At 39.0% G+C, this 25331-nt stretch overlaps 2 protein-coding genes across 4 annotated transcripts; one reads left to right on the top strand and one right to left on the bottom strand.

Annotated features, from left to right (window-relative positions):
* The first annotated feature begins 5095 nt into the window (after window positions 1-5095).
* Window positions 5096-6645, top strand: LOC119122012 (RIB43A-like with coiled-coils protein 2). The gene has a single exon (XM_037250171.1). It carries the CDS (start codon window positions 5157-5159, stop codon window positions 6159-6161), a length of 1005 nt encoding a protein of 334 aa, XP_037106066.1. The 5' UTR covers window positions 5096-5156; the 3' UTR covers window positions 6162-6645.
* Window positions 6646-7709: 1064 nt separating this feature from the next.
* Window positions 7710-24276, bottom strand: LOC119128063 (coiled-coil domain-containing protein 40-like). Of its 3 annotated transcripts, XM_037260140.1 has the most exons (20): window positions 24191-24276; window positions 23826-23959; window positions 23651-23738; window positions 23315-23436; window positions 22927-23010; window positions 22578-22797; window positions 20418-20575; window positions 20224-20346; window positions 18857-18978; window positions 18418-18661; window positions 18158-18340; window positions 14104-14349; window positions 12965-13178; window positions 12699-12868; window positions 12517-12608; window positions 12302-12416; window positions 10003-10191; window positions 9755-9913; window positions 9123-9378; window positions 7710-8790 (listed from the first exon to the last, which is right to left on the bottom strand). In XM_037260140.1, coding segments are annotated over exons 2-20 (2916 nt in total). In that variant the 5' UTR covers window positions 23955-23959; window positions 24191-24276; the 3' UTR covers window positions 7710-8788. The 3 variants fall into 3 exon arrangements, with proteins under 3 accessions (XP_037116035.1, XP_037116017.1, XP_037116025.1); XM_037260122.1 differs by having other exon boundaries at window positions 7710-9378; XM_037260130.1 differs by lacking the exon at window positions 24191-24276 and having other exon boundaries at window positions 7710-9378; window positions 23826-24176.
* Between the last annotated feature and the right edge of the window lie 1055 nt (window positions 24277-25331).

The raw sequence follows: 25331 nt of genomic DNA, 5'->3' as shown, positions 1-25331 counted from the left end.
CATGAAACGTGATATGTGATATAGTTGTTGACTATATCAATATTGATATTGTTGCAATATTTATTGTACCTAAGAAAAACGACATTTTCTAATGAAGGAATTACTTTATTAGAAAATGTCATTTTTCTTAAAGTTTTTTTTGTTGCATCAAAAGTTGCCACTGAATATTCCCTCAGGGGGAAATCGACTGCAACAGAAACTATTTGTCGTCAAAGGGGCTAAGGATCACTGAAGCTTATTATGCAATGACGCACTAGTGTCTGATTTTCGGTTAATGTAAAACTGTCTGTATAACATTGTGAAAACAAGCTGCAGAAAACTTTTGTACAACACAAAAGTGACAAAGCAGTGACAACCGATGATGCCGGTTAAACTTTAAGAGAACATTAGTTTGCAAAAAAACAACTGATACAGCATCATAGGACACATTAAAAAAAGTCAAATATACGTGTACAGAATGAAAAATCCGGTAATGTGACTGAGCAGAATGATAGCATGTGTCAACGATACATAAATAGACACTGCAGTATGATGTAAATACTATATAATATTGTTGTGTTGTATCGTATCGTATCGTATCATAATGTATCGTATCGTATCGTATTGAATTGTATCGCATCGTATCGTATCGTATCGTATCGTATCGCATTGCATTGGATTGGATTTATTACTTTTGAGGAATTTTTTTAGTTGTCAATTAAATGTTTTCTCTCCCATGTTAATAGCACGGATTTCCATCTTGAAAATGCTAATCTCTCTCCTTCCTCCATTTTTCATGGAGTTGAAACGTGACATCATGCATTTCACTTTCCCCAGACGGAACACTAAATTGTGACGTTCCAGAATAATTAGCTTTCAAGATCTAAATCTTTTTTATGTATTCTATAATGTACCGGTGTTTGCTGTGTGTCGTCTGCTAGGAATGGGGTCTCCTGTAGTTTTTGTTAATTATTAGTTTTGTTCCATGCACAGGCATGAGGGAAAGAACACCGTGATTGAGAAATGTCATTTCCATTCACGTGCTGTGAAATGTTTCGCACAGTTACGTGCCACTTGATAGTGGATGACAAGTACTTTTTCAGCATGTGAGCTTTTGATAAAATGATCAAATCAGAATGATCTACCTATATGTAGTATATGCACGTGTACCTTGTACAGTGGTACCTCTACATACAAACTTAATTGGCTCTGCGGGCGGGTTTGTAAGTAGAATTGTTTGTAAGTAGAAGCAACGTTTTCCATAGGAATCAACGTAAAAGCAAATGTATGCCGGACTGTCCAAAAAGTCACACTTTTTTGTAAGGATTTGTAAGTAGAAACGTCTGTAAGTAGAAGCAACGTTTTTCATAGGAATCAATGTAAAAGCGATTAATGCGTGCTGGACTATCCAAAAAGTCCCACTTTTTGCCCTATTTTTCCATGTAAAAAATACAGAAAACCAAAACAATAGTTCTAGTTTTGCTTTTTCAAACCTTTAGAATAAAAAATAAATGTCACTTTATTCTTGACCTCCAAACCTTGCTTAGGGAGGTTCAGATTTTCTACACTTATTAAAAATACCCCTGAGAAGACAGAAAAAGTCAAGCTAAAAATTCACCACGAACGGCGCTACCAGATAAAGTTCAATATCTTGCGCAAAGACAATATGATACAATAACAGGGGTTAATGAGTTTTCCGACTGTGTGAGTGGTCATTGAAAGCGCCATTCATGGCAGCATCAATTTACTTTTTGGGGTACTCACCAAATGTAGAAATTTGATTAGGTGCCCCTCTCTCCAAGCAAAGCTTCAAGTGGCGTGTTTCATTTATAGAGTGATAGACTTCAACCTTGAAGGTAGTGGGTTCAATCTTCAAGTCAATTTAGACTTGATTTATTTTCCAGCTGATTTTGTGAATCATTTACCTTTCCAAATTATGTCAAATCTAGCTGAGATTCCCAAAATAGACACACAGATGCAAATACTAAATAGCCTGTATTGGTCTATCCTCCTTCGGTGCAAAATAAAATAATTTTCTGCCAAAGCAAGTGGCTTCTTGGTTATAATGGTGGTCCCTTGGACAAAACCAGTTGAAAACCCCAGATCTACTTAATAGGCATTCCTGTTCTGGGTTTCCTAAAGCTTGTTGCTAATAGCTTGCATTGCATCTAACAATTTGTGAATATGTGAAGAAACTAAAATTTGATTATTTCACAATCTAAATAATGTATCAGATTATATAATACTGTACAATTTAGATTTTTAAACCAACCCAGCATTACTGGTGACATCTGGTATTACAATTCATTCTCAGACTCAGTAACTCAGTAACATTTACTCATTTACCGCCTCAAAGCAATATATTACTGTAACGTGACCTCCAACACTGCATGTGAGCGTAGGGAAGCAGTGGACTTCCCCCTGCTTACGTCACAAGCAGCGGTCTTGCATAGTGACCTCCCCTCCAAAAAAGGCCCCAAGTTGTTTAATGACACTCTCAGTTAATGGTTACTGTCAAATTAAATGTAAAACCTTGAAGTCTGCTATTTCAGTGCTATTGCATGATAGTAAACGTCATAGACAGCTGAACGATTAAGAATCGATGTGGCAGTGTTATGCTTTAAGGCAGGGATTGTCAACCGGTGGTCCGGTGCGGTATTGCAGGTTGTCTGCCAAATTTTGAAATGGAAAACAATTGTAACTTTTTTAATTTACTTTCCAGCTAAATTTGTGAACTATTTACCCATCTCAATGATGTCAAATGTAGCTGGGATTCCCCAAATAGACAAACAGGTGCAAATAAATAGCCTGTATTGGTCTATCCTCCTTCGGTGCAAAATGAAATATTCTGCCAAAGCAGTCGTCCTTAAGAGACATGTAGCGAGACAATACTCACAGATATATATTATTTATTTATATCCTGCAAACAATAATCTCACTTCAGATCACTGAGTCATCTAGACTAGTTCTTCGTTTGTCTGCACAAGTATATTAAACTGCCTCGCAGTGGCTAAGTCGTGCATAACAGAAGAGCTTCAATGACTTGTTCATGATGCACAAACTGTTATGTTGTTTTTACCACAAGACGTACAGTAGAAATATTGTTTACAATAGGAGTTTTGCAGTATTGCTTACAGTGAACAAAATATCCATGAAATACACAACAGCATTCTGAACAACAAAAATACAACAATAAAAAGCCCAAATAAAAAGGGGGCACTAAAAAGAATCACAAATTTACTGTATCGAATGTCAGCGAACTTCAGGCTGAGACACGTATCGCATCTAATATTACTGTAAATCCGTGATACAAAATACAGTAAAAAAAATATTTCATTATTTCACATTTGTCTCCATGAAAATACCTTGAGGTCATGATGTTGTTTTTCGATGATGTCATCCTTTGTACTTACTCTGGATGATGTATTACTTTGAAAACTTTATGATGACACAAGTTGTAACAGTACATGACGGATGAGTTCATCTGGGTAGTTAGGCACTCAGGGCTATGTCAAAAGATGATGTCAGTCTTTTACGCAAAAGTGTGACAGTGAATTTCCTTGAGTTTGAAGGTGATGGGATGAGTTGTGTTGATTTTGTAGTAGAGTACAATAGATTAAGTAGAAAAGCAGGGGGTAAAAGAAAGAAAGGATTCTGAGGTGGAACATTTATAGCTTTACTATTGTTATATCAAGAAAGTTCCAGGACTTATGGGTTTATTTTAATTAATTAATTTTTTTAACAAAAAGGAGGCTATGACAACACTGTTGCCTATGGTGAGACAAAAACAGGTGATTGAGAACCAAAGATGGCTATTTATGAATGCTAATGTTTAAAAAGCTTTCCAGGGTGCACTTTTCAAGAAATAAGTGCCACCTGGACTGCTGATGTTAGACAACAAGGCAACGAGAACTACTGCTGTAGTTCCATTTATGAACAGGAAGGCATGAGCTCTTACACTTGACAAGTTGAATTGGTAACATTCTGGGATTGCATACAATTTAAAAAAAGTGTTCTTAGTCTTACAAAACAGTTGAAAGGATTTGAAAATTGTGGCTGATTGTGGAACGTCAAGTAGTAAAATTCAACAATTCAGTGTTCCACAAAAGCTCTGATACAAAATGCATTCTGCTTCAATTTTTGTTAACGTATTTCATATTTCAGTGGAACATTTTGGACTTGTGTCTTGTAATTATGTTACTTTAAAAGTTGGAATTCTACTTGAATAATTCCAATGAAAAACAAAACAAATTATGAGCAATTCAGGAGTTTGATTGCCTTCCATGAATCTACTCTTTATAGTATACTAGAAACCCTTAATTTGATTCATTTCTTGGCAGTCAACAATTATTTCATTTGAAATAATTTCAGGAAATTCAAATAATCTTAGCCTTGCAGAGTAGTAATTAGGAATGTGTGATATGCCCTCATATTCTAACCCACTAGTATTGTTACTATTTTGTGTTAGATTGCTTCAAATCACAAGGTCAGGAATAGATGTTTTTTGATTTTGTGCTCTCCTTATCACAACCTGTGCAACCTTGCAATTTTAAGACATCAGAGATTTAAACATGAAAAAAACTAAAACAGCATGCGGAGGTAATGCATTTTTAGTAACACCTTGACCTTTATTTGTAAAGAAGTTATACTGTGTGTGTAGTTTGAAAAAGTCATTGCTCCTTCCTGATTTCTTATTTTTTTGCATATTTAGTGTGAAACTATGCAAATAAAAATTTAGAAGAGAGCAAACACTTTTTCATGGCAATATAGTGGCAGTATAATACTACATATATTGAATTTTACCACATTCAATGTCCTTATCATTACCATTAAGCACAAAATAAGTATGCATTTAGTGACTGAGTATAGTGTGTTTAATGGGCAAAGTGCCAAAAATATAAGATAATGTTTTGAGAAGCATTGGTTAATTTTATTGATTAAAATATTTTAATTGTCCCATGTTAAAATGTGTATTTTTTTACAGTCTTGTCTCTTTACAGCAAGTAGACACTTATTCAGCACATGAACATTTGAGTGAAAATCTTGTGGTATGTTTTTCTGTGTGTGTGTTTTTCAGGACCAGCCGCAACAGAAATCAAGTGAACCGTACATCAGTGCGTTGTAAACCACTCTGAACAAGCTGGTCATTTTAACACAAACCACCTTTGTTAGCCAAAATGTGGAGTGGCTCTAACTTTGAACGGGCAAGTTTAGAAAGACGCAAATACAATGAGCGACAAAGAAAAGAAAGAATTTTTAACGACAAACTGAGAACCATCGGTATTGACAAGCAAGGCCTTGACAGGCAGCTGGATGACAAGAAAAAATGGAAAGATGCAGAAAAGTTTGAACAAGACACTTTTGAGGCCCAATTCCTTCATGATAGAAAGCAAGCGTATCTTCTTCAACGCAAAGAAGAAAGGGAGAAATCTGAAGCGGAGAAGAGCAATTTTCAGGAACAATATGCGCGTGCCATTCAGGAGAAATTGAACCGGGATGAGTCTGAGGAGCCACTTGAAAACATGATGCCTCCGGGAATGGCAGGCGAGGACCCAAACAGCGAAAACCGAGTATGCAGGCAGAAAGAGCAGCTGAGGGAGTGGCTGCTCCAGCAACAAATAGAGCTAGCCAGAGAGAAAGAAAGACAAAATAATGAAAGGTTGAACGATGACAAATTCAGAGTACATATAGACAATGTCGCTCAGGGACTGGAAAACGCCGTGTTAGAGAGAAGGAAAAAAAATGCAGTTGAACTGAACGAGTTCAATCAGGCATTGGCTGAAGAGAGGCAACGGTATGAACGGGAACTCAGAGATGACTTCAGAGAGATACGGCCGAGTCAGGTGGGGGTTCCTGGTATGTTGCACGCCTTTGATAGAAGGCCACGTCCCGAGAGCTCTGAGCAAATGAAAAAGTTCTGGAACCTTCAAGTTGAGGAGAAAATGATGACAAAATTGGAGGGGACCAAAGAGAAGCAACAATACGACCGTTGGTGCTCCAACACGACACGTACGGCTATGATCATAGAGAGGCAGCAGGAGCGACTGAAGAAGGCGCAACGGCAGGAGCTGGACTATAACAACACCACCACTGCTGAATATGACAGGCGCAATAGACCTGACATTAAAACAGGACGCATCGATGAAAGCTTCTTCGCCAAATTTAACACCTGCAGTCGCTGAAACGGCACTCGGACATCTCCATAGATTCCAATGGACAAGTATCATTTCACAAGGGCAGATTCAGAATCATATTCTAGAAATGTTTACTTGCATCTCTGACTAACGATATGTTTAAAAAAAAATATCGTTGTAATTAACGTACCTATAAGTGATTATAATTGCCCATGTTTAAAATTTACTGGGAGACATAAATGTATCACAAACTATGATCGAAAATACTTAATATTATTTCAAATGCAGACAAGAATTAAAATATTGCTGTTGATGATGGTGAAAAAGAATTACTGTAGCGGAGCAGTCCCGTGGAAAACTATGAAAATTTGACTTTAATTATTGACATTTGATTGTACTACAACAGGCAGGAGTTACATTCATGGTGCCAATGCTCCTGCGGGACTGTTGGAGAGAAACTTATCTTGGGCTGATGTAGAAGCTAGCGCTAGAAGGACTAGGTTTTGTTTTATTTACTAAAACGTCGGATTAATTTGTGCGCATCAAAAATGCTTTTGTATATCTTTGAGCAAGTTACAAATAAATTGGAACGATTGTCTGTTTTCCCTTACATTATTAATGAGCCACTTATGGGTTGTGCAGATTGGTGCATTTTTTTGGGCTTCCAAAGTGGCATTCGAAATTGTTGGGAAGCAATGCAGTAAGCACTGATTTGGACTATTTTCACCCATTAATTGATGTGTTTTTATTTATTGTAATCTATTTTGAACATGCATAGCGTGTTCTGTTTGATATTCTGTACTGCACTCTTCTTGGATATTATATTATTATTTTTATTATATATATGTAATTTTTATTACAACATTTCTTCAGTGAGGGATTAAGCGGCTGAGAGGTTTTATGTGCGCCTCCAGTGAGTTCTGTCCTTTGTGTCCAAAATAAGCCCCTCTGAAGCAACTTTGACAGCACACAATGGATTTGTAGTGCTAATACCATGTTCTGCCTCTCGTACTAGCCACTGTCTTTTTCCTCAGTTATAAGATAGTGACAAAATAAATTTACATTAGTCCATCTTTTTTATCCATCCCAATCTTTTCAGTCAGGAAAGTATATGGTTTGCTGAAAGAAAATATAACAAATAAGACTGGAATGATTAATCCACGACTAATTGATTATCAAATCAATCGATATTTATTTTTGGTCATTGACTAATCATTTAGATACTGCTTTTAATTTAAAATTGTCAAAATCATCAAGATATCAGATTTTCAACAGTATTCTTGACGAAGCTAGGGACTGAATCATTATGATTGTCCATTTTCTGCACTGTCGATTTGAAATGGGTTTTTTTTAATATAGGAGTGGAAATTGAGACATATTTTGTGTATCCGATTCACTGACTAGGACAAAATAATTGACAGATTATCTGTTATTAAAATAATATGTTGCAGCCTCCAAAATACATTTTTCCTCCATCTGAGGGGCTTGCGGGACAACTGCACTAAGGTAATACTGCAACAACTGCACTAAAGTATCTTACAATTTAGAATAATTGTATTAGATTGTATTGTATTGAATAATTTTTCTCTCTTTTATTCTCTGTTTATTTTGTTTCCCCAATTTCATTTGGTTCTATGACGGGATTTTGACTGATAGCAAACGGGATATTGTTTGTGTATTTGAATGTTCGGAATAAAAGTTGTCAATCAATCGATCAATCAATCAATCAATCAATCAATCAATAATAGTGATCAAAATTTAAGCTGCAGTTAGAGCTGATCGATGTGATGACATACACTGCCTTCCAGAATTATTGTCACTCCTGGCTATTCATCTTCTATAAAATTTTATGTGACTAAATTTGAAAAAAGTGGACAATCCAACCTTTAATTCAAAGGCATTTATTCAGTGTGAAAAAAAATTGAATTGATAAATAATTCTTAAATCAAGTGTGCCACAATTCTAAGTATCCCTGATGTTAATACATTTTACAACCCCCATTTGCTGACAAAAGAGCACCTAATTTCCTGTAATGTCTCACAAGATGGGACAACACAGAAAAACGGATCTCAATCATTCCTCATTCTCCAAATCATCCAGCGACCCGGTTCTACATTAAACTCTTGAGCTCACTTGACGGGCTTTCAATGGGGTTGAGGTCTGGAGATTGAGATGGCCATGGGAGGAGCTTGATTTTGTGACTGATGAAGTAGCCACAGGGTGGCGCAAATCCCTCGACTTGTTCTATATTATAGCAGCTGTTCCATGCTGGAAGCTAATTGTTACTTAGCAACGCTTCCTGCCGCACAATCGGCATTTGTCAAATTACAATATATAATTCAAAATCGAGCTTTCCATGACCACACTGAGAATGAGTGCAGTTGTAAACTGAACTTATAGACACTCCAAGTCGCCAGCACATGTCAGCGACTGTTCGGTCACGCAGGTTTCATCAACGGAGCATGAAAGCGGTTAATTGAATCAAAACGTTATGAGTTTCATTTTCAAGATGCACAAGTTCTTGGTACTTCCTCTTGAGCACGCAAGAGAAAAGATGCTGGGAGGATCTCCATTTGACAGTTGCCCTCTTTATGTGCCCCGTGACTGTCACCAGTCCAGTCCAAGATGTTTTCTGCCTTTGTGCCAAAGATACCTCACCCTTTTCAATAACATATTTCTGAAACTGCAAATTTTAAAGTTTTCTCTCTCCCAGTGTCCAAATTCACAGGCTGGATCTTCCGAAGGCCGCAGTTTCTGCAGCATGTCACTTTCCGGCATGACTCGACCCCACTTGGTGTTCAAATACACATCAAGCCTGTCCAAATTCTTCACAGTTTATGCATTCATGAAGGCTACGTAAGGAGGAACCTTAGAAGATATCAAAAGATCCAGCCTGCAAGTTGTCATACTAGAATTTGGAAACCATGTGTGGATGGGTCTTCCCGGAACTGACATTATGCACCTGAAAAATGCAGCCTGTATATCTCCTGTACTTTGCATCTCACTCACATGTTGTTGCTTCCTTCTCCAGGTGACTGTGTGTGCCTGCTGCCAATGGCAGTAACAACATACTGAGAGCTGCTCGGTGATCAGGAAGCTCCTCACACACACGTCCTATAACGGCGCTGACAGCGAGCAAACGTTCCTTTAGGCTCCGCGTAGCTGCTTCCACCGATCCAGATGAGGATGATGGTCGATACTTTCCATCTGTCACCTCTTGGAGTTTCTTGGCCTTGCTCTGAAATTCCATCAGATGAGCTTGGTCCTAGAGAGGAGGTAGAAAAGAAACTATGTGAATATGGTGGTTTTGGTGAGAATAGATGGTTCAAGCTGATGTCCTGCTGGGGAAAAAATATATACATTTCCCAACATTCATTTAACCAAGGCACACGGTGTATTTGTAGCTTCTGCCATCTTGTGGAAGATAATTATTATTTGCAGTCAATAATCTTTAGACTAATGAATTTCACATAGCACACCACAGATATTTTCACAGCTAGGAAACATTGCTCATTTGCAACAACGCTTTTTGTTGAGATTAGCTGTCTGGCTATTGAACCTGAGTCTCAGGTTGAACCTGACTATGTTAAAAGAGGAAAATATATGAAAAAAAATGAAAAAAGTTGTTTGTTGCATCATACCCTGCTTTTGGCATCCTGAATTTTTGCAAGATCAGCCTCAAGGACACCACTGATGCCAGACAGGTCCATCAGTTGCTGTTTGTGATGTGCGACAATGTTGTTCAGATTCACCCAGCTCTCCTGCAGTTCTTTAATCTCCTGGTCCCACTCTTTGACCATCTTAAAAACATCAGGTAATGTCAGGTAACAAACAACACAAGAACAACAAAACAAAAACAAAGATAACCTAAATCATGCAAACAGACAACCTTTTGCGCTTCTTTTATTTTGCGCCGCAAGCCATCATTGATGAGATTTAGCTCGCCCTTTGTGATTTGCTTTTTAGCGCTTCCGGTCAGGGCATCATTGCGCTCGATGATGTTTCCTCTCTTTTCCACGGCCGCGACACTCTCCCTCACGAGCTGCTCCCGCTGCTTCATCAGCTGGTTGAGCTGCCGCTGTTAAGTACATAAAAGAACACATTTTGTTGACACAGATGCAGACATTTACAATGAAATGAAACACCAAAACAAAGCATTTTTAATTGGAGAAATGCAATTTATTTTCAAAGTCAAAACATACAGTACCGTGGTATATATTTTATCACTATAAAATGAAGCATACGTTACTAAAACCACTGTGTTCAAAGAACAAAACAAGCAAAATCATTAATTCCACATACAAAACAAAAACTTAATAATAAATATTTCCGGCAAATAAGTGTGACTTACAGAGATACGTTAAGAAATGTGCGGCAGGTACCACTCTTACCATTTCCGCAACAAAGTAGGAGGACTGCTTGCAAGATATGTTGTTACAAATTGCATGGGTATCTCGAGGCCTTTCTTAACAATGGGAGACTATGCTAAGATTGAGTGTTGATCCGTCATTGCTGAGCAACCATGGCCCACACGTGCTGGCAAGTCATTTCAATGGATTTTGATGGTCATTGATCAAATAAAAGCAAATGATTAAAAATCTAATGAAATTATTTGTCATTGCCGCTTTCAAACCCTCGCCGCCATGAGCATAAGGAAATTCTCCTCACATATGAAAACAGTCCCTTTGGAGCTGAATAATTTCTTCAGCAATTAACGTGATAGAAGGTCAATGTTTGGGCACAATATGGCCGATATGCGCATGTATGGGCCAGGTGTGTTGTGACGTACATACATATATGCACTACATGCTCGTTTTCATTATGTGGTGAGTGTGCACATGAGCACATGTCTTACTGCAGCATTGCCTAGATCAGGGGTCTCAAACTCATTTTTGTCGCGGGCCGCATTTTAGTCATAGTTTCCTTTGGAGGGCCAATATTTATTAATATTTATTATTATTATCAACGCCTTTTATTATATAGAGTATAAGCTACACAACAAACTGATGACTAAATAGGTTTGAAACTGGAGACTAAAACTGTTCAAATATTTTTAAAAGATCAATGGTAAAAAAATTCTAGCAATATCTGTGTTTCTTTAATAGTGAAGACATTTTGTAATTTTAGTATTGACACTTGAAACTGATGCACAATTTTTTTTTGGGGGCCACATAAAATGATGTAGCGGGCCGTATCTGTCCCCCGGGCCTTGAGTTTGACACATATGGCCTCAATCGCAACAGGATGGTGGGGAGCCACATTGGGGGCTTGGGTCTAGGCCCCCCCCCTCAAAACCACCACTACTGACTGGCCACTTCTGAGAGATTAAACAGCTTGCTCTCATTTTACCTAGAGCCACCTTGAATTAAGATTATATGATCATTGAATATTTTCTAGATGAGGACAATTATGCCATCATTGTATTGCACTAGATCAGTGGTTCCCAAAGTGGGCGGTACCGCCCCCCTGGGGGCGGTGGAAAGATCTGGGGGCGCGGTGAGGAAGAAAGGGGCGGTAGGGGGGCGGCAGTCGATTTGTACACAACACGCCGCTCTGGCCCAGCCAGTTTTTGGTTACAAAAAAAAATCTCTGACTGCTATCAAGTGCTGTGGAACAAGGTCAAGATGTACTTCATTGCCTTCCCAACATCATATTTAGTAGAACGGGGCTTCAGTGCAGTCACCTTGCTTCTTTCCAAGCAAAGAAACCGACTGAAAATTACTGACCGCGGGGATCTACGACTTCTTCTTAGTGAGTTCCAGCCTGATGTTGAGAAGCTTATGTCCCTGCACCAAGCACATCCATCCCATTAATATTACGTGTGAGACAATGAAGGTTACTGGTGGAATGTTTATTTACGATTCTATGTTGCTGAAACAGTTAAAACTGCTAAAAAATAAATTGGTTTACTAAATACTAAATTGGGTTTTATTTGTGAAATACACATTTGTGTTTAACCTTTCTCTTTTCAAATTGCAGCAAACCAAATATCAAGAAAGAGGTGTTTGTTTCCATATGTGCCTTGGGGGGGGGGGGGGGGGCGCTAGGAATTCACTGGGGAGCCAAAGGGGGCGCCAGCCTGCAAAAGTTTGGGAACCACTGCACTAGATTATGGAGGACATCACTCTTATAATGTAATGATCAACACTCACATTTTTTCACACATTGAACCAGTACATGCACAGTACCTCCATACGGTGAACGTCTTCCTTCATTATCTGGATTTCTCCATGACTCTCCTCCACTACTAAGCGTGTCTCTTTCATAAGGTGAGTCTTCTTTTCCCACAGCATGATCTGTCGCCTGTCATAAAACACAGACGGATGTTAGTGAATACTGCATTAGTTCCAGAGATGTTTTTAATATGAAAGATAAGTGAATTGATATTGAGCAAACAACTGACTCAGCCTCCAGCAAACTGCTGAGAAGTTTCTCTTTTTCCCCCTGGGTCTTCTCCAGTTTCAATTCCATTGCAATAGACTCCCGTTCTGCCTCCTAATCACATAATATTGCAGATCATTAACATTTAGCGTTACCATTCGAACGAGAACAAGAACGTTGATGTGTCAAACAGAAAGGGTATGCCTTGAGTTGGTGAAGGAAGTCGGACTCTATCATAGCGTTCTCCTGCTCGACAGCATGGCCCAACTGGGTGTTCTTGCTCAGAAGTGTGTTGAGCTTCAGCAAGTCTCTTTGAAGCATCTTATTGTTTTTCTCCACCTCATTCTCGTCACGGTACATGACTTCAATCTGACCTGGTGGGGTTCAAGTCAGCATGATAAGAATTACATTTTTACAAATGGTAAATCTGATCTTATTTGTAAAAATGTGTCATAAAATACGTAACGTACGCTCCAGATAAATCTTCTTCTGACACATCACAGTGTACTTTGTCTGAAGTTTGTTGTATTCCTTGTTGTGAGCCTGAATCTCTAGCGCCAATCCAACAAGTGTTCCCTGATGCTTCAGCCACAGTTGCTGATCAGTCTTGATTTTTTCTGACAATTCCTCAGATTCAGTCTTGATTGCCTCAACTTTGATTTGCAGAGGACTGAGGTCTTCATGCTGGCAAAACAGGTACACGCACATTTAAAATTTTGATTCTCAAAGACACATTCTAAAGGTGTCAATAAATAAAATGTGTATTCCCTATTATATTCATACTCTTGACATTACCGACTACATACTTTCTATGTTTTTTTTTCTCAACAAACTGTATTTGAAATTAGACTTGACACAGATCTGATAGGCTAAATTGGATCGCCAGATGTTCTGCATTTATGCAAAATTGGTGATCGTTTGTAATGTCATCATTTGTTAATCGATTAATGACGTCATCCGCAAAATAAGACATTACAGCACACACAATCTCAGGGTTGTAATGTGTTGCCTTACTTAATAATCCAAGGTTTCTACAGAAATATCCCTCCCACACACAATTTATTTCCAAAATATTAATTTTCCTCCCATTCTGCTGTTCTGTGTATTGAGTGTTTATCAGTGTTTTGGGGATATTTTTTAGGATTAAAATTTTTTTTTTCCCCCCAATACATTTCAATGGGCATCAAGTTTACGCAAATTTGGGCTAGTTGTGATTTAGGCCAGTCCCATTCACCCAGGAAAAGGTGTTTAAAACTTTAAATAGATTAGATTGGTCCACCTTTTAGTTGAATTGTTGACCTGTCAATGTTTTTTTTAAATACCTGCTGATCATGATCGGCAACAAAAGCCTGATTGTGTACAGCCGATTTGTAATGAGAAGTACATTTCATTATACAATTGTAGTTTAATCCATTTCTATTTATGAAGAAGGGATTGCCTTAAAATGTTTGTTATGTCTGCTAAAAGTGAAGAAAATTTGCAAATTTGGTACAGATTTTCTGCAAAAATTTAAAATGTAACAGATCCATTTAGTAAGAAACAGCACGACATTATTTGCTTTCTCGGGCTAAATAAAATGGTGTGATGAGCCAGATCAAGGAATCCTTACCCCAGTGCGAGCTGCGATGAGATCCTTTTTTTTGTTGTAGTTAGCAATAGCGGTTTCTTTCTGTGTGACAAGTGCATCAATGGAAGAACTGTCAGCCTGATTAGATGCGACCACCTTGTTGTATTTTGTGATTTCCTCCTCGAGCTCCCTCTGAGATCGGGCCAAGTTTTTCAGTTTCTCATCGATCACTTTACTTTCCACGTTAGCTGCCATTATCTCATTCTCCAAATGCCACAGCTGATAGACCTAACAGGAGAGAAGGAATTGTGATGTCATGCTGGTCTCTATCTTAAGTAAGACCCAGACGTAGTAAAACATGTAAAAAAAAAAAAGAAACATTTCATATAGTGTTGTTAGAGCCCATTGGGCACCGTAATGTAGTGTTTGCAAACTTGTCATGTTTTGGTAAGGTTTTATGGACACGTAACGTTACAACGTTGGGTGGTATGGGTAGCAGAATTTCCTGTCGGCCTTGTGTGGTCCTACTCATTGTCTAGTCAAGGTAAACTTATTTGCTCCTATGTTAGACAGCGAAGTTCATTTACACAGTATGTAACCTGAATAATGACAACATTTATCATATTTTTTGTAGTTTTATTCTTTATAAATCAAAATAAAAACAAGATTACATGTGCAATGCAAGCAGGCTAGATACACTGGCTTGTAAGTCACGCTCACTATACTAGGTGCATGCAGAATCAAGGCTAACACTACTTCAAATATCAAGCCACTTCTTCTTTCATTAGCAGTGATAATCCCAGAAACAGTTCCTGTCGTCTTTGAAGCAAAAATGGACATCACACTTGTAGCACTGTGTGTTGGTGTATCCTGTAGGGCAGTGTCTGCAGCGCCCTCTCTTCTTCATCTTCATTGGGAAATGACCAAGAAGGTCCTTACGCACATCTGGTGGTGGATGTGGACATGTTTTCTTGGGTGGGACGCTGGTTGGATTCTCATTAGTCTTGATTGTGTCCTTCAGAATGAGAACGGATGCTAGCTGTCAGGTTCAGTGTCTCTTTCGGAGAGACCCCGAGAGCCCTGCAGTCCCGCTTGTAGATGAGCCAGGCGTTGACCACAGCAAGGGTGTGCCAGAAGATGTACATGTACCAGCAGCGAAATTTCACAGGGAACTTGTATTTGGCTGTGAATTAATCCAGCAAATCCACACCTCCCATATATTTGTTGTAGATGCTCACGATGTGAGGCCTTTCAACTTCTATGTAGGTCTTGTTGACTTTGTCCCAGCGTTGGATCTTCTCCACAGGCTCAGTTCCAGCAAAGGACGACACAAGTGTGACCGCTCGGTTGTCATACCATTTGACGGCAGAGATGTTGTGTTTCACCTCCACTCTGTGGTCAAAGGCTCCTCTCCCCTTCTTCTTCAAACTCTTGTCATCTTCAAGGTTGCAGTTGGGTAGGCGCACCTGCCTGGCTGTTCCGACGTAATGTATTCCTCGATCAAGGAGCTTCTCTACCAGTGGAACAGAGGTGAAGAAGTTGTCTGCATAGACCTTGTAGTTGTGACCTTCTGGCAGTGTTGAAGCTAGCTTTGTAACAACATCACCAGACAAGCCAAGTTCTGATTTGGCTCGCAGTCCATTGTTGCTTCCTTGGTAGACATCAAAGTCACACATCACGCCAGAGACTCTAGTTCTCACCCATACTTTGAAGCCCCATGGGTGTGGCTTGCCTCGCATGTACTGTTTGATGCTGCTGAATCTCCCCTTGAAAGGAATCATCATCTCATCCACAGAGTTGTGCTCTTCTGGTATCACCTGATGGCAGTTCTATCTGAATGAATCAAGCCTAGGTCTGATCTTCCACAGTTTGTCCTTCTTTTCAGTCTCTGGTACTGTCAAGTTGTTGACGAAATGTAAGGTTGTCAACAAAGACTGGAATCTGTTCCGTGGCATCACGTCAGCAACAGGAGGGTGTCGTGTGTCTTCCTCCCAGTACATACGGGTACCAGCCATTTGTACTAGGCCCATCTTCAGGTACATGCCCAACATTTTCTCAATTTCCTTGGAATTGGTGTTCACACATGTTCCCTTTGTTTGAAAGCTGTACTCATTTGTGTTGTCGTCAGAGACTGAATCATTTCTTTAGAAACAAACTGGTTGAAGTGGTGTGTGGAGAGAAATCACATCTTTGGTGAGAGGTGGACCAGAAAATTCAGTATTGGGGCTAGTGAAATCCTTTTTCTGCTACCGATATCTGTTGGCCTGTTTTGATGGTTGTGGCTCAATGTCTGTGTCTACTCGGCAGTCAGTGGGTGGTTGGTTCTCTTTCACATCACCACAATCTTCTTCATCTAACTCCTTGTCAGTTTCATTGAAATCCATGTCCACATCACTCTCTCCATTCTGGACAGCATCTATCACATCCTGCACACTGCAGCGAGAATCTTTCCTTGGAAATACCAATGCTGAAAATGAAAAATAAAAACCATGAGAGCATTTGCATTTACACATTCCACTGCAGTAGTCTATTAACATGCCATACAATAGTGTTTGACCAACCTATTGTGCTGTGACGATCATGGTCAAATTAACCCCCCACTAACGACCCTACCCTGCATTCCTGAACATTAACAGCTGTTCAACTTACGACCACCCTTCACATTCCTGAACATGGACAAAGAGGTTAATAAACTGAGTTTACTTGGATTCTTCCTGTACAGTGTAGAGTCTACACCCTTGTTTACAAATGTTACAAATACACACAATGTGTAAATATATTAGAAGATAATATAAACTAGAAGATCCATGCTGATTTACACTACACTTAGGCAGGTCACAATTAGGGCCTTTTTTGCTACCACGCTCTCCCGGTGTTGCATATCTGCAACACATACACTACATGCACTAATTTACATTTGGGGTATATATTTAACAAAATAAGCATGTCTAGAATCTAGACATTCTAATGATCACCCAAAAAAATATAAAAGCATTTTACTTACTTTTCTTTGATTAATCCAGTCTAGTGTAACAAAGAGATGTGTCCTTCACGCTGTCCGGCGAGGTGTGAGCTGAACAGCTTGTGGGTGGGGCTTAAATAACAATGTTCTAGCCAATAGCAGAGAGGGATAATGAACAATAGGACTACCTGACTCATGTTTATGTGGAAAAAAAAAGAAAACACTATTTTTAATAGTTTTAAAAAAAATGTTGCAGATCTGCCATTAATTTAAAGAAGAATATAAGAGTGGGGAGACAGTATCAAGTATCAACCCATGTTAGGATAAGCAATTTTCAAAATTGTTTTCATCATGGGCCACATCACTGCTATGGTTGCCTTCTGGGGGCCTATGAAATGTGTGAAATCATATACAGTACTGTAAATGTACCGGTAGTTGCTTGAGAGATGTTAGACTGCACCCTGACTACTGTCTCTTTTTGTACGTGTGGTCTTTCAAGAAATATTCAGCAGAATTGAATTTTGCCATTAGTGATTACAATGAGTGTATTACAGTTCAAAACAAAGTGTTTTATGTTCCCATAATTGGCCCTGCAACTTCTTGTCTTTTTAAGACAGCTCATTCATGGATAGCTCATTTTTAAAGTCAGAAGTCAAGGAAAAATAGTAGCAAGACATTTGGCAGTGAAATCCATTTCCATCAATACATAAAATGATGAAGCCTGAATTGTTCCCAGGGGTCTTGAGTTTGACTCCAGTTGTCTAGTTTCAATTCGGCTTCTATACTTTCTCAACAAGTTGCATTTTGAAAATGAAAATTATGTGAGGGTTTGAACCTGTAATTGTTACCACTACAGCCCGTTACCAAAGATGATTTTTTTAAGTACCGTATCGGCCCGAATATAAGACAACTCTGATTATAAGACGACCCCCTCTTTTTCAAAACTCAAGTTTGAAAAAAAACTTTTTGAACACCAAATTTAATTAAGTCCAGCATTCGCTTTAAAGATATCTGGCTCCATCTAGCGTTGTGAATGGGTATAAAGTCTAGACCCGAATGTAAGACGACCCCCACTTTTTCAGTCTTATTTGAATGCAAAAAACACCGTCTTATATTCACGCCAATAAAATATACCTTCTCTTTCTTGAGTGAGGCTTTCTTGTTGGTGAGTCGTTGGTAATACTGAGCGGCCTTGTTGTCCATGAGCTTCTGTAGCATTTGAGTCATGATGTAGTTCTCCAGTTCCAGGTGTTTTTCTTTGTTTTTCTCCAGCTTTCGTCTCTGATCAGTCACCTCAGCCTCAAGAATACTGTCCTCCTTAAGAAATAGAGAAGGAGACATTCAAACTCAGGCCAATCAAGTCACAACTGCCTCATTTGAGGTGTTTTGTCAACCTTCGTGAGTTCTGCGAGTGTCCGCTCCGTCTGCCCCAAAGCACGGAGGTAGATGCTGTATTGGGCCCACAGAGTTTCATGTTGGGTCTGCTTCTGAGTAATCATCTTTTTTGTGACATCACAATCCATCTGGCCACAGTTCAGCAGCATGGTCAAAGTTTCGCTTTCTTCCTGTAGCCCAGAGATGGATTTCTTAATGCCTTCAATCTCTCTGTCCAGCACAATCACTTGGTGCTCAGCCATGCTGTGGAAAACATAAGTAGCGGTAACTAAATGAAAGAAATTGATGCACGCCTTTGTTTTCACGTTTATGTCTTGTGAGCAGTAGCTTTGTGTATTTTATTCCTTTTTTCAGACCATCAATCACATTTGTGCTAAAATGATTTTTCCACCTGCAAGAGACTTTGACATCAATCCATTGTTGATGTAGAATTCTCACCGTATAGCCTCCTGCATTGCTCTGAAGTCTTCATCTCGTCTCTTCAAATCCACCAGGCTCTTGTTCCACTGCTGTAAAAGCTGTTTCTGTGACATCGCCAGAGACACCCTTTGCATTTCCGCCTGTGAACGAATGTAAACACAAACACACACACGCACGCACGCACGCACGCACGCACGCATTCTGGCGGTCATCGATGTGTATCGATTAATCGATATAATGCTCTACGATTTATTGGCATCGATGCTAAACGTAAACATCGATTTATATCGCCGTGTTTGACCTCGGACATTAGACGCGACTTTATTTTGAAATCCAGTTCATTGTTGCTTGCTTCCTCTTTCCGGGAGCAGTACGCGGCGTGTCGTGTTGTGAGCAGAGCAGGCACGTGAAAGGGGAGCCGACAACTACGCGGCTCCTGGGCTGGTGCTATGGCTAGGGTCCAAGAAGACGAGGAAATTCGCTCCTCTTTGGGCTTCAAGTCATTCGTTTGGAAGCACTTTGGATTCCAAAGAAAAGATGGCTCAACGGACAATTAAAATTATTGGAAATAAATAATTCAGTAATGCACTTTAAAGTGTAAGAATATTCATTTTTCTTTACTTATATGAGAAAAAATATAGGAATTTGATAAAGTTCAGTGTTAAAATAAGCACTTTGTATACTACAATACTCTTCTAATTTCCTAAATAAAGAGTTTGCAGTACCTTGTTGATTTTGCGTATGAATTGTTATAAATCAGGATATTGTTCTGTATTTTTTATTTAGAAAAAAAAAATAAAAATAAAAATATCGATCGTGGAGCACTATATCGTGATGTATCGTGAATGAATCACAGCAGGCTTTAAGATATCGGCAAATATCGTATCGTGATTCTTTGTATCGATATTATATCGCATCGTGACAAAACCCGCGATTTACACCCCTAGTATACAGCACAGGTGTCAAACTCAAGGCCCGGGGGCCAGATACGGACCGCCACATCATTTCATGTGGTCCGTGAAGACAAATTGTGCATCAAATTCGTGTGTCATTACTAGAATTGCAAATTGTCTTTACTTTTACTATCTTTTTTTTAAAATATTTGACCAGTTTTTACTCGTCTGATTTGAAAACGAGTTATTTGTCAGTTTGTTTTGTAGCTTTTACTGTATATAATATGAGGTGCTCATACATTTATTTGGGTTGACAGTCATAATGGCCCTCCGAAAGAAGCTATGACTACAATGTGGCCCGCGAAAAAAATGAGTTTGACACCCCTGGTATACAGGCTGGTCTCTACTGCTTGAATAAAGAATGTTTGTTTTAAACGACAAACTGCATTTAATTCACAGTCCACAATTGAAGGTACGCTGTGCTGTACTTACCTCATAAAGAGCTTCCTTGGTTGCCTCAGTTGTCTCTGCCTGGGCTTTGGTCTGAGCCTCATACATATCCTTCTGTTGTGTCAGTCTCTCCAAGACCTTTGTGAGGTGCTCCACATACATGTCCTGTTGGTGTCGTCATAAAAGTAAATCAATCAATACTGATTGATCATGGATAGAGCAGATAATGTGTTCACCTGGTTGAGTTTCTGGTCTTCGACTTGGGACTTTTTAGCTGCTGTTTTGCGTGTGATGTTCTTCATGGCTTTTAGATTAGAATGCAGATCTTCACTGATTTCTTGAGTGAAATTGAGCTGTGAGTTCAGTTTGTCTAGTTCGGTTTGTAGGTTGGATACTATGGATAAGAAAACCACATGTTCTTAAATTAAGTTGATGTGATCATTTCCAGCACCAAGCGGTAAACATGCTTGCTTCAAAGCTAAGGTTCTGGGTTAAAATCTCTGCTTGGGCCGACATGTTAGCGAACGTTAGTTAGGACAGGCTCCATTTCACCCGTGAGCCTAATGAGAACTCAGGTTCCAGTAAATGAATGAATAGTTGAATGATATCATGATTTTGTTTAGTAGGAATCTATGTCCCGTCAAATGTTTACGTCTCTATCAATATAATGACTTCTCTGAAGACAATCATCTTCAGTAGCGATGTTTCCTTGCACAGGATTGAAATCACAGCAGAAGGTGCAAGTCTTCTCATCTATCACAACGACCAATCTTTGGAAGGTATTAAAAAGTTTAAGATCATTTTAAAACGTGGAAAGACAAACCATTTTTTACCTGGTTGAAACAAGTCATTTAAAATGAAGTTTTTATAGGGGCGTGATTGTCCGATACAGTATTCATATCTAACATTCACATTGCTGGTGTCTGGCTCGATCCTCGTATTTCCAAAATCATCACTTTTCAGGAGACGCCCAAAACGGCAGGTTTGTTCAACCATTCGCATTCCACCGTGAAAAGGAGCAAGCCATTGTCAACAATTTTGATCGGTCAATAATTTGTAAGAACTAACACCCACACGTCGAGACTAACCAAAAGTGCAGACTTTTAAAAAGATGAGAATTTCACCAAAATGTGACTTCTGAGTTTTTGGCCTGACGCGAGCGACATGCATTAACAATAACGTGATTTAAAAATGTAAATTCAAGCTGAACATGTAGGAATTTCCTGACAAATACTACATCCTAAGTCCACAATCACAGGACGAGGTCTGGTAACAGTCATTGTGTGTCCCTGACAGATGTTCTGTCACTTATCCATGTTGTAGAAACAAAAGCATATATAACCTGTCTTTAAAATCATCTATTAGTTTTACAAATGACTCATATAAAAGCAGAAACTCTCCCAAATGAGGTGTAATGTATGAAATAATTTGCCTCATTACAGAAATATTGATCATTTAATGAACACAGAAAGGTTAGTTTTTGGCAAGACAAAAATTTTGTCGCCCATAATAATGTGAAAATCAAACAAATAATTCAGTTAAAATACAAAAATGTTTCATAACATTGGTGAATGGAGTTGTTGTGCTATTACAGGCATATTTAATATTTTGTCTGACTTCCATGAGCTTTAAGGACTGCACCCATGCAGTTTGCTAATGATTCATACGATTTATTGATGAAGTTGTCATGCCGTCTTACATGGCTGTCAGAGTTCAAGATTTTTTGCTTTTGTCTTCTAAGCTTCCTCTTTCATTCTACCCCAAACATGCTCAATGATGACTGGGCTGGCCAGTCCTGGACCACCTTGATCTACTCCGCCTTGAGGAACTTTGATGTAGAGATGAATGCATGAGATGGAGCGCCATCCTGCTGCAAAATTTGACCCCTTTTATGATTGGGAATATAAGAGGTACGTAGATAACTTTTGTCTTACCAAAATCCGACCTCTCTGTGTTCATTAAATGATTAATATTTCCGCAGTGAAGCAAATTTATATTCACACCTCACTCGAGAGCGTCTCAGCTTTAATATGAGTCATTTCTAAAACCAATGGGTGAATTTAAAGTCAGGTTATAAGCTTTTGTTTCTATACAACATGGATAAGTGACAGAACATCGGTCAGGAACTGTATCTGGGTGAGCGCTGTGGCGACCATAAGTCAAATGTGAATGCGCCCACTGCATTTTACTGTTCTCCATGTGTTCAATAGATGACAATTATTTAATAGCTTAGAAGCATTGCTTAACTTAAGATTGTCAAAATGTTCAGAATTTCAGTCTATTGACACTAAATATGTTCTCAGAATTTTCTCCTCTTGCATGAAAACAGACTCTGTGTTTAATCAGAGTACTAAGTGGTATGGTAGACAAATCTCAGAGCAATTCAAGCATCTCACCATCGGCTCTCGTGTTACTGCACTGGGTGGTAGCGCTGGACTGGCATAACTTGACTGCCTCAAGTTCATCTTGCACCTTTTGATGTTTTCCTTCAGACAAGACCTTGGTCTGCTGTTGGTCATCTAGTCTTGTCTGGAGACGTTTGAGCCTCTCCTGTTCCCTGTACAACTGCACGTATATTTCTTCTGTTTGGCTCGCCTCTGCTTTCTCAAAACCCACCTGCACAGGTATCCGAAAGCACACACATAAGTGTATAAATATCAAATGAGTGATCACAGAAATGTTGACAATAAATGCATGTGAGCTACACATTATCTGCCTCAGCATAAAATGGCAATCTAATCCAACCTCTTCCCTTAGATCCAGTTTGAGTCTCTCCAGATCCTTGATGAGTTGCTTCTTCAGTGCAGCTTGCTTCTTTGCAACCAGAGGCTGTCAACAGACCAAACATGACATCTGAATCATTCTGGACACGTGTGCGAGAAATCCTGACCTCTGCAGAGCACTGATTCCCAACCACCAAAGATCATCATTTCAGTATACATAGACTTTTTGTGTGATTGGGTAACACTGCAGCAGAGAATCAATATTGTTTTTGGCAGAATGTACAACCCATGTACTGTACGCCTCTAAATTTCAGTTGGACTGAATTGGATTTCATCATTTGAGTTTGAAGTGAGCTTTAAATGAAATCTACAATGAAATTATTTGTAGAAATATTGAAGAAGCTACAAACATGTTCAGCATCAAGAACAATGAGCTCATCCTCATCCTCCATCAGTGGTTCTTCTTCCTTCATGTCCTCTGAAGACTTTGCAAAATGGGTTGCTGACCCAACCTGGGAAGTATTGTCCTGCTCTGATACAGAAGAAAACATTATACAGTATTTTTTTTTAAATACTGTACTGAAGAGTTATACAAAAATCAATTGATTGTGATTATTAGTTTGCCTGTATACTGTACTTTATTTTAAAGTAACTCACAATGGATCTTTATGGAATATGCCATTACATACAACTTTGTTTTTAATTGCAATAAATTTGACAGTTTTGAGTTATTTTATAAAACAGACCAGTATGTCTAGTAGCAGCGGGGTCTCTAGCAGCATCAATGACGTCAGCCTGAGACCGTGGGCTCACATCAACAAGTTCCGATCCTGGCTGGTGTGAGAACAATGCACGTTTTAGTGGTCATGAAATTGAATACCTTATGTTCAAAATGGTTTCTTGTCAGTTCTAAACATTTACCCGTGGAGGAGACATATTTGCTCCAACGTAGTTTGCTTCTTGTTCACTGCCATCAAGCAGCTCAATGTGTTCCTCTTCGGCCTCCACCCATCCATCCCCATCAGCTGATTGCGCTTTGGCTCTCTGCATTGAGACTGTCAAATCAACAAGAAAACCATCATATCATTCTTTTGACACGGCATGACAATAATTAACAACCGACTGACTAGTGCTAATAACAAGTGGCGTTTTGGTAGCTTGGCAATCTATGCACGAAACTACTCGACGTGTCTTAAATTAAACCAAGTAGTAACAACCTCAACCTGATCCACATTTCATTGCAACACTAAACAAGCTGACAATATTGACGCCCCTCTAAAACTCACCTGCCTTTCACTTTCGCCGCACAGACGCGAGCCACTCAAGGTTGCTTAGCAACCCTAAACATCCGCTGCAGGAAGTGCAATAACAAATCGTCGAAACTAACCTAATACTTGTGTGTTTTGACATAATTCAAGAAATATTTAAGCATTTGGCGTAAAGAATCGTCTCCACACAAAGATGACAGCCTCCCCAAATACGGTACTTTACGGTAACATGCGGCCAACGAGCTGTTTTGGAAACCTTCAAAATTAAAGCGAAATAAATAATGCGTAATAAAAATAAATAATGTGGAACGGATGTCAACCTGAGCTGCGCTGTTGTACTATAGTAAAAATCTCGCTTCCCATATTTCCCAGAAAGCAATGAGGCTTTTAGCGCTGCGGTCACACGTCAGCGCTCTGCGCTCCCAAGCCAGTAACAGGAGGGGGAAATGCAAACTGTTCGTAAAAAAAATATTTTTGTTGCAGACGATGAAAACTAGCCATCAAATTAGCAATCACACGACTGCATGAATGAACAATACAATATAACACAAATTGATTTATATAGCTCATTTTACAACAGCCGCAGCTGTAACAAAGCGCTTCACATATAGCAACGGGACGACCACAAAAACAGTTAAAACAGTCAATTAAAACACAAATTAATATACAGTAGCAGGACAATATCAGTCACAATAAGTCGAAAGACAAAAACTAAAAATGGATCAAACAAACACTATCTGGCGTTTGTTTTCTGCGCACAAAGGTCGTGTTGAAGTTATACTTTCATCATAGTTCTGCAAAACACACAGCAGAGATCCAAATTTTGACATTTATATTCATTGTTTACGGCATTTACTGTAAACATAAAAAAGCGGCCGTCGTGGGTCTAAACAAAACCGTAGGGTGACAGAGGGCTGGTGGTTCTTCATCATCTGGTCTTTTTGGTCTCTAAATCGCACTCTGCCTTGCCTCCATTATCCTCCAAACCAACACCTTGCATCGGAAAAAAAATTACTTCCCACCACTTGTAATGGTCTACATATTGAATACTACAGTAAAATCACAAAATATTGCATGTTTAGAAAGTCATAAAATTGTACTGTTAATATTTTTCTTTGCACTGTACTTTAAAAAACGGTACAATGTGATGGTATTTTAC

This window comes from Syngnathus acus, chromosome 1 (genome assembly GCF_901709675.1).
Source record: "Syngnathus acus chromosome 1, fSynAcu1.2, whole genome shotgun sequence".
NCBI classification, from domain to species: domain Eukaryota; kingdom Metazoa; phylum Chordata; class Actinopteri; order Syngnathiformes; family Syngnathidae; genus Syngnathus; species Syngnathus acus.
This window is presented reverse-complemented; position numbering and strand designations above follow the sequence as displayed.